A 10,437-nucleotide genomic window follows, 5' to 3' on the forward strand; every position below is an offset into this window, starting at 1 on the left:
GCTACAATCGTTGATCAAAAATTAAAACAAAGATTTAATACTCTTTCCTTACAACTTCAAGTGAGTGTTACTGTCGTGTGCATATTCGCTTTCCCTTATTACTTGAGCGAGGTTATAGTAATGTAATTGATGAGTTATGCATGCGTGCGCAGCTTCCACTATGTTCTTCTGGAGATTAAGCTTGAGCGGGGAGTAGTAACCGTCTTAGAATCGAGACGAAAAGATCCTGAAACCTATGCGGACATGACTAATTTGCTCAACAAGTAAGTTCAATCGATCATTATCGCACCATATCGGCAACTTTTTGTTCATTTCCTGATATCTCAAGTAATAATAATTATTTTCTTTTTCTTGCAGGGTTTGGAAACAGTTCACCGCAGAAGTTTCGGGACTGCCGAAGGAGCTGCGATATACATACCCAAAAGTAAGTACTACTAGCTAGCTAGTTGCGCGCATCTCCCGTTGTTTCTATAGCTATACTTTCATCAATGCCATTTATAATGCTTCATTATCAGTTTGATTGACCTCTATTTCTCGTAAAGTGCTTGTGGCAGGAAGAAGGGAATAATTTCTGTGGATACTACGTGTGCGAGTTCATCTACAACGCGACTTTGAAAAATAAGCGAGGCTACTCTAAAAGACAATATGAAGTGCGTAAGCAATAATATTCATAATTTCATTTTATTACACCATCATTTCTATTGAGTTTCATTCATATATCTATTAACCCCCTTCTTCAAATTAGACGTGGCAGATGCGGAATGAACTCCTAGAACAAGATCGCATGAAAGCAATTCAAGAGGAATTGGCGGGATTCTTTCTTGACCACGTCATCAATAAAGCTGGAGAATACCATGTGGAAGTTGATTTCAATTGCTAGGGGATTATAAGAGATCTTACATATTGTATATGTATGTAGCCAGTAGTGTCGGATAGATAATACAAAAACTTTTTGTTCGACCAATATCTCGGAGAAGGAGAGGTCGATCGATCACTTCTCTCAGTATGCATGACGAACTTCTGTACTTAATGGTTCCCTTCATTTTCTTACTAGCTAGCGTGTCGAGGGCCTCTCTACGTACAGTACGTAGCGTCGACCAAGCACGGACATAAGAGATGACACTTCTATTTATTAATTAGCTAGCTAACACAATATATGAAACACCTAAATTAACCCCCCAAAACCCCAACCCCCCCCCCTTAAAAAAAACAAAACCACAGCCACTGAAATGCTGACGCGTGGATGTCTTTTGGTCCCGGTTGGTGCCACCAACCGGGACCAAAGGCCCTCCTGCCTAGGCTCGGCGCACCGGCCACGTGGAGGTCCATCTGTCCCGGTTCGTGTTAGAACCGAGACTAAAGGGGGAGGCATTAGTAACGACCCTTTAGTCCCGGTTCAAGAACCGGAACAAAAGACCCTCACCAACCGGAACAAATGCCCTGTTTTCTACTAGTGTTAGTATCGTGATGACTCATCACTTGTTAGATAGGGGCTTCTTGTGTCCTTCAATAAATGATCAAGAGTTCTTGTTTCACGGCCGTTTCCACTTTTACTTTACTGTTGACCCGGTCTTGGTTAAATAATTTTATTTTCATTCTAGGGACCCGAGAATGCCTATATTAGCACGAATCATTCGGAAATGTAACTCGGTATTCAAACAAAAATTTAGAGTCCGCAGAGCTCCTTTAACGGCTTGTTGCTCCTTGTTTCTTAAAATAAAGCGGATTAATACTACTTCAAAGTTAAAATTCCGGTAAGGCCGGCCTGAAACGAAGGGAACAGAACTACACTTAAAAACTGAGTTAGTTGGAAAATGTGTTTTTTCCACTATCAACCCCCAAAGACCCAACTCCACCTTACGTAAAGTTGTGAGAGTACAATTAATCTCTAGATTTGGAAGCAATGGTTTTTAAGACACCTAGGAAAATAGGGATGTATCGATACGTTACCCATAATATGTGAAAGTATTGACGTAATTTCATAGAGCCATTCGGTCCAAATGCTACATGAAGAACATAAGCCAGATGATGGCACCAAGTATACTTATTTGCAAGTGGGGTCTTATATCTTAGTGAGAAGAAGATCGAAAACAAACATTAGGGGAATACGTTCTCCTGTGAAAAGAAGATATTTTAACTTAATGAAGGACCTTATTAGAAATTACAAACCACGTATCTTTCTGCGGAGGCGGTGGCGCTGCTAGCCGCGCCAACCATCATTTTGGAGCAACGACAACGACGACAAGATGATGGATGGCGGCGCCAATCCAGATGCAATGCAGGTGGTGGATGGCACTGACGATGGAGAGGCGGTGGAGGTGCTGGTTGCCGCGCCTCAGCCCGGCATTATAGCCATGTGTGAATCCTGTGCGGACACCCTGTGAGTGAACCCATCCGCCGCTCAGCGCGCCTCACGGCTCGCCGCGCTGGAGGCCACTGAAGTTGGTCTGCTATCGTAGTATATGCTACTAGTTGTCCCAATTTGATGGTCCGACTTTGTGGATACCTTGCGTATTGTTAATTTGCTTGTATGGCTTCATTGTTATACGGATCAATGAAATGGTTTTATGCTTATACCTGTCTCATATGTCTAGTATTTGTTTGTCCTCGCTCCACGAACCTACCTACTGAAAGGCATGCATGGGTGGAATTGGGTCTAGTATACTGAGACTAATTTGGGTATTTGGGTGACTTTGCGTGAGAATGCAAACGGGCGGCTGTCATTCTCCAGCAGACGCGTACGTCGACCGGCAGGAGAAGACCAGGCCGTTTCAAGTCCTTCTACTAGACTTTAGAGTACAGTGACGATGAGATGATCAGATTTTTCGTTGATCCTTTGCTCAGCAAACTTGTATATAATTCACACATAATCGAGCTAGCTGAAGCAGTTAGTTCTCTATCTACCACCAACAAAAATGGCGATCTCACTCACCTCGCTGCTCCTCTCCCTACCCCAGCAATGGCAGCCCGTACTCCTAGCACTTGTCACTGTCCTTCCCCTACTACTGATGACCAGGAGAAAAGGGCTGAAGCTGCCACCAGGCCCCGCCACGGTGCCCCTCCTGGGCAACTTGCACCAGCTTGGCCCGCTGCCGCACCGGACCCTGCGAGACATGGCGCGGGTCCACGGGCCGGTGATGCAGCTGCAGCTCGGCAAGGCGCCGACGGTGGTGCTGTCGTCGGCACAGGCGGCCTGGGAGGCGCTCAAGACTCACGACCTCGACTGCTGCACGCGGCCTGTGTCCGCGGGGACGAGGCGGCTGACCTATGACCTCAAGAATGTGGCCTTCGCGCCCTACGGCGCCTACTGGCGCGAGGTGCGCAAGCTTCTCACCGTCGAGCTCCTCAGCGCGCAACGCGTTAAGGCGGCATGGTACGCACGCCATGAGCAGGTACATACAACTCAATCCATGTGTCACATGCATTCTCACCACACATGGCTAGTCATGGACTCATGTTGTGCTGAAATAGTCTTCCTAGTTACTTTATTAAATAATACTGGAGTAATAATGTATATATTTTCTTTGTAAAAGTCCTAGCCGTTGCGTCGGTTGATGCAGACAACTATTTAAAATAATGTATATCGTATTCATGATTAGGTGGGGAAACTCATAAGCACCCTCAGCCGTTCGGAAGGAAAACCGGTGGCTCTAGATGAGCACATCTTAAGCCTCTCCGACGGTATCATCGGCACAGTGGCGTTTGGCAATATTTACGGCGGCGATAAGTTCTCCCAAAATAACAATTTTCAGGATGCGCTCGACGATGTTATGGAGATGCTATCTAGCTCTGGCTCCTCCGCTGAAGACTTGTTCCCAGTAGTTGTCGGCCGCCTCGTCGATCGCCTTACCGGCTTCATCGCCCGGCGCGAGCGGATCTTCTTGCAGCTCGATGCCTTCTTCGAGATGGTCATCGAGCAACACCTGGACCCTAACCGTGTGCTGCCTGAGAATGGCGGCGACCTCATTGATGTCCTCATCGACCTTTGGAAGAATCCGCGTGGCACATTCATCTTCACCAAGGACCACGTCAAGGCCATAATCTTTGTATGTCAATAATTCAACACTTACAGTCCATTCATGGATTCTGAAAGTAAAAATAGGTATCGACACTAATAATTATATTAATCATTCATGTGTTGCATTTATGATGTGCAGTCGACTTTCGTTGCTGGCATTGACACAAATGCTGCGACCATTGTATGGGCAATGTCAGAGCTAGTGCGGAAGCCACGCGTGCTCAAGAAGGTGCAGGACAGTATCCGTGACGTGGTAGGAGACAACAAAAGTGTGCAATCGGACGACATTTCAAAACTCAGCTACCTCAGGATGGTCGTGAAGGAGACCCTACGGCTGCACCCACCGGGACCATTGCTATTGCCGAGGGAGACCATGCGACACATACAAATTGGTGGGTATGACGTGCCGGCCAAGACAAAGATCTACGTGAATGCATGGGCAATCGGCAGAGACCCGGTAAGTTGGCCCGACGACCCAGAGGAGTTCAACCCTGATAGGTTTGAAACGAATGAGATAGACTTCAAGGGCGAGCATCCTGAGCTGATGCCATTCGGCACAGGGCGCCGGATATGCCCAGGCATGTCCATGGCTGTGGCCACCATCGAGTTTACACTCGCCAATCTGCTCTTCAGCTTCCGGTGGACGCTTCCGGAGGGGACCACGGTGGACGATGTGAACATGGATGAAGAAGGGAGGCTCATCTTCCACCGCAAGACGCCGCTAGTGCTCGTTCCCAAACCATACCACCACGGTCTTGAATAAAAAGCGAGTGATCATAATTTGAATAGATGCAGTTATCTGCACATCCTAGAAAAGGTTGGTGCCAGCAGGACAAAAAGAATTACTCTTGTATGTAGCAAATAAATTTGGATACTAATCGTTAACAAATAAACATAAAATAGTTTATAATTATATATTGCTCGTGTAAAATGTAATGAATTATACTGGCATGTTCTACACCCTTTTGGTGATATTTCTTCTGTTAGGATCATCATTGCTTTCTTTCCCCTCCTTTTTGTAATTATTTGGCTATGTGCATCTTTAATGTCTTTGAGTAGCTCTTGATATCTTGTTGTTGCGAAGGTAGTATTTGATTAGAGCGTCTCCGCGTGCTTGCATGCAACTCAACCGATGTGAGACATAGCAGGCAGGGCCAAAAATTTCAGTTTTCACCAAAACAGGAATAAAGCGAACCTATTTATTTGTCGCCATCGCAAAACAATTTCCTCTCATATAATATCTTCAAATCTATGATGACACCTAGACGTGTCATTTCTGTCGCTTCGGTTTCTCTGAATTGTTGAAAATAAATACAATTATCTAGGTTTGTATTACGTTGGCGGCCCACATGTCAACATGCCATATAATATTGCCTATGCGGCATCAGATGTCGCCCAAGACATAATCTCTACTACTCAAAAAGAAGAAGAAAAAGAATAGTGTTCTTTTTTTGCCAAGCAGAGTGCTTCCTCAACCTTATCATACTCTCTCTATTTCGTTTTTTTCCTCATATCTCTGCTTTTTCATCAGTTTTTCTTGAAACCTGTCATAACCATCCCACCTTTTATTGACTTGTAAAATAAAACTGTAATATTTTGTAAGTCAATAAGTTCTTCCAAAATATGTGGTTATGTAATAAAATCCTAAAATTTATTTAGTTAGGTAAATCGTGGTAGGATTTGATAAACATTTATATGCATAGTCACAATTCGCAAAGGCGGTGGTCGAAGTATTTGGTCCAGAGTATTTGAGAGCACCCAATGCTCAGGACAGGGCAAGGCATTTGGAAAGAACAAAGTTCGTATGTTTCCAGGTATGATTTGCTCCATTCAATGCATGCACTTGAACTGGAAGAACTGACATAAAGCTTGGCTTGGACAGTTTAAACGATAGAAGGAGGCCACCATCATTCTTGAGGTTGTGGCCGACCAGGAGACATGGATATGGCACGCATATTTTGGGATGCCCAGATCTTGCAATGATATCAATGTGATCCACCTCTCACATCTCTTTGCAAAGTTAGCAAATGGATAACTTCTACCAGTGGCCTTCCAAGAAAACGGCCGCACCCATAACTTTGGGTACTACCTTCCGGATGGGATCTATCAAAGGTGGGATACTTATCGTGAAGCCAATTGGAAAAACCCAAGTAAGAAATAACTTTATTTTCACAATGCTCAAGCGGAGGATAGGCAAGATGTGGAGAGAGCATTTGGGATTTTGCAAACCCAAATTGCTATTGTGTGAGGACATGCTAGGTTTTGGGATCAAAAGATCCTTTGGTACATCATAATAGCCTTTGTGATCTTGCACGCCATGATCAATTAGAATGAGCGTGGGCAAGATTTGGATTACACCTTTTATGACCTCATGGGAATACCCATGCGGCCGGATAGGAGGACGAGATCGACCGCTTTCTTCTGATGTACCATGACATTAGAGATGGGATGCACATGATGATCTTCGAAAAAATCACATGGAGGAATGGTGGACATGGCATGGGTAACAATAGTCCTAGTTGCACCTCTATCTTTGTTGTATTTGTGTGATGAACTTTGTTGATTGTGTGCTAAACACTTTGTTGCTGAATTTGATTTAATGAACTATGTTGTGGATTTGATGAAGTATTTCATTATTTGATGGTGTGGATTGATAACAATATTTATTGTGTTTGTTTCGGACATATAAGTTGTGTTTGATATTATTTGTCTGCGATATGTATGTTTATTCGAGGTGAAAAGTGTATATGTCGAATGCTCAAAAAAAGTGTATATGCCGCTTCGTGAAACCGCTTATTATAGGGCAATTGTTGGAGGCGGCACTTTTTCGTGCAAAAAATAGTAGTTTTGGTTCCCATTTTTTACTCCAACCACTTTTGGTGCCCTAATACAGGGTTGCGATTGGAGATGCTCTTAGTAGCTAGCTAGATAGATGCGGCCATGAGCAGCTAATGGGATGGCACGCGGCATTGGACTTCACATGCACACAACTCGTGCACGACGAGTGACATGGGTTGGCATGTTCGGCAGGCTCGTGTGTGTTGGCCGTTTTCCTTCTGTTGGATTTGTGGCCACGCGTTGGCTGGGGCATCGACCCCATTTTCTTTCGGTTTTTGATTTCGATTTTTCATATCGTTGAACCAAAAGTTCAAATCAGGTTTCATTTGCATATTCATGTTTCTTGTGTAGTGGGCTCTTAAAACTTTGATAAGTTTCAACTGTTGAAACTTGGTACGAACGAATGACAAAATCTTAAGTTTCAAAACTATAATTTAGAACTTTTTGAGCCTTCGTACGGAATCCAATAATTTTGCGGATCGCGAGGCAATCGTACGGTCGGGCACGTCTGGGCAGGTGCATGCCCCTGCCCCTGTGTGTTTATGATACAAATAAGTAGTGAAGAAACCTGAGATGTAACAGCATGCAGAAGATTTCTTTGTGTCTTCCTCGTCAGGCCATTGCCAGATCGTGCTTTGAGAGAGTTCCAGGTTCTAACAAAGAGGTGGAAAAAGACGTGCACGTGTTTAGGCAAGACTCGGAACCTGACTATAAACGAGTGTTGTGTATCGCGGCTCGAACAGTTCCGTTGAATTTTCCCGGTAAACCCAACAGGAACGTTGGACAGAGATGTGTAGCCCCATACCAGCCAACAGTGCACCATGTCTCCTAAAACAAGGTTACGGTCAATAGTCTTGGTCGTCGGTCGTCACACCATGAACGAAAAGTTGTAGACAATGACTTTTTGAGGAAGAAAACAAATGCCAGTGTTGTAATACCAAGTGGAAGCTAGATTTAGGTGAGAACTAGATACTTTTCCGTCCCTTCACGTGGACTTGATTTGGAGCAGGACGGTTCAACTAGGGCAAGTACGCACACAAACCATATAGCTTGCTCCTTATGGTCCATGGAACATTGTGTGGCTGATATCGTCGGAGGCTCTTTCATCAATTAATTACAAGACCACTTCAAATTTCAAGGGTGCATGCGGCATGCCCGCCTGTAAGTTTCAGCATGACCAGTAAGTTCCAAGATGGCGATGTACAGCTGACTTAGCGTCCCACATCCATCGGAAAAGGAGGACATCCCCGGCCTCTGCATCGGAAAGATGTATGCGGCCACTTTATTAAAGCAAGTTCAGCAAAATAAATAGGCTGTTCTGCAGAGTACAACTCATAAAAGGAGCACAAAAAAGATAAAGCAACTCAAAGCCACAACCGGCTGGACGAAAGGACATTAAGGACCTATCCTATTATGCGACTGCCATCCAAACCGGTTGAAGATAGCCCGTACGACCATCTCCCATCGGTTGCATCCAGTAGCCAAATGCTCCCTGGAGCCCGTAGGAGTGAGTAGCAACCACGTACGGATCCATGCCATAGCTCTGAAGATAACATGCAAGAAGTTAATCATACATAGTCTGTTAAAAATCATATCGTTCCTGCAGTTCCATATATCCCAAAGAAGTGCACATATCCCAATCTAAATACTTGACGCAATCTTAGGAATCACTCCATTTAGCTACGTCCCAAACAACGCATCAATGCTAACTGGAGGGACAATATTAAAAGCTATATGTATGGACCTCCAAAGTAACTTCGCGAGATGGCAATCAATAATAAGTGTTGAATTGTCGTCATCAACACAAAATTAACACCGTGAGCTACCTACCCATCGTCGCTTTAGTAAGTTATCTTTGGTAAGGATCACTTGCTTGTGGACAAACCACATAAAAATTTTGATTCGCAAGGGAACCTTAAATTTCCAAATGTGTATCGATCTCGGGATTGGGCCAGAATTAATAAGGTCTAAGTACATCGATTTAACCGAAAACACTCCATTAGCCGTTAGCTTCCAGTTCAAGGTGTCTCCCTGATCAAAGAGTTGAACGTCCATCAACCTCCGTACTAAGTGTAACCAGGAGTTCCATCGCTCCCCTACTAGAGATCTCCTAAACTGGATATTCAAAGGTATCGTCTGCATGACTGCTGCCATGTAATCCTCCTTACGTTGAGCAATATGGTACATGGAAGGATACTGGAGAGCTAATGGTGCGTCACCTAACCAAGTATCCTCCCAAAACCTTGTTGTTGTTCCATCCCCTACAATGAATTTCACCCTATGGAAGAAGGTCGCTTTCACTCTCATGAGTCCCTTCCAAAACAGCGAATCATTAGGTCTTATGTAACTTGTGCAAGAGTTTTAGAGTGCAAGTATTTATTTTTAAGGAGTTGTGCCCACATACCTCTTATTCCTGTGATAGCCTAAATAGCCACTTGCTCAAAAGACATTATTACTATTTGTCCTCAGTGCATCTTTTCTATACATTATTTTTTAAGCTAAACTTCATTGCTAAGTATGTTACCATACGATGTTCTTCAACAGGGACTCCCGATGAATGTTGTGCCTCATGGGATCGACACTAAAGGTACCATGAGTATTGTTAGCTTACGGCCAAGATATCCTACAATGCACTTTAATGCATTCAGGATTAGCGACGAATTCTTAATAGTGAAAGACTGGACCAAATTTGTGATGGAGGAGCGAGAAGTACTAGGGGCAACAATCAGAAGTGCAGCCCACGATTAGGAGACAAGTTCATCTGCATGCTCTAACTTGATGAAGGAGAAGAGCTACACATGTTTTATGTTATTTTACCTGAGAGAGAGCAGCAGGAGTGATTAGCTAGCTAGAAATGAGTTTGAAGATGATGATGTGCTACACTATGACTATGATGATTAAATAGCTAGTGTTGGTGGTAATGACTATGATGATGATTATTAGCTAGTGTTAGTGGTGATTAGATAGCTACCGCACCTAGTGTTGGTGGTGATTGGTTAGCTAGAATGAGTTTGAAGATGATTATGTGCTACACTATGACTATGATGATTAAATAAATAATGTTGGTGGTAATGACTATGATGATGATTAAATAGCTTGTGCTGGCGGATTAGATTCAAGTGGAGGCAACATGTGGTGCACATCGAAAGTACTATTAGTCCAAACTAGATCAAGTTTGGATTAGTAGTATACTTTTGACATGCACCACATATTGCCTCCACTTGAACCTAATCCACCTTCATTTGACACACTGTTATGGACATAATGATATAAACCTCATAATTGGTATTGTAACAAAATTTGTATAACAGAGTATAAATACACTAAAAATAAAAAAATAAAAAAAGAATACTAGTAGCGATGGATAGTAAACACGCTGCAACTAGCTAGATTAGCAGCAGCGCGGGAGAGAAGAAGCGCTGGCGCTATGTGTCTTAGCAGTAGCGCGTGTCACAAATGCTACTGCTAAGTAATAGCTGTAGCGCCTTATTAGTAGCGCGGCAGCACGCGCTACTAGTGGGCTTTAAACCCGCGCTACTACTAGGGTTTTCCCTAGTAGTGGAAGGACATGTCTACCAAAC

The 10,437-nt window shown here is 43.7% G+C and overlaps 1 protein-coding gene across 1 annotated transcript; it reads left to right on the top strand.

Moving 5' to 3' along the window:
* The first annotated feature begins 2,902 nt into the window (after positions 1–2,902).
* On the top strand, positions 2,903–4,990 carry LOC123082972 (4-hydroxyphenylacetaldehyde oxime monooxygenase). Its single transcript, XM_044505148.1, has 3 exons — positions 2,903–3,392; positions 3,600–4,046; positions 4,158–4,990. Exons 1-3 carry the CDS (start codon positions 2,916–2,918, stop codon positions 4,779–4,781), a joined length of 1,548 nt encoding a protein of 515 aa, XP_044361083.1. The 5' UTR covers positions 2,903–2,915; the 3' UTR covers positions 4,782–4,990.
* Positions 4,991–10,437: the final 5,447 nt, after the last annotated feature.

The sequence above is a fragment of the Triticum aestivum genome, chromosome 4A, assembly GCF_018294505.1.
Source record: "Triticum aestivum cultivar Chinese Spring chromosome 4A, IWGSC CS RefSeq v2.1, whole genome shotgun sequence".
NCBI classification, from domain to species: Eukaryota; Viridiplantae; Streptophyta; class Magnoliopsida; order Poales; family Poaceae; genus Triticum; species Triticum aestivum.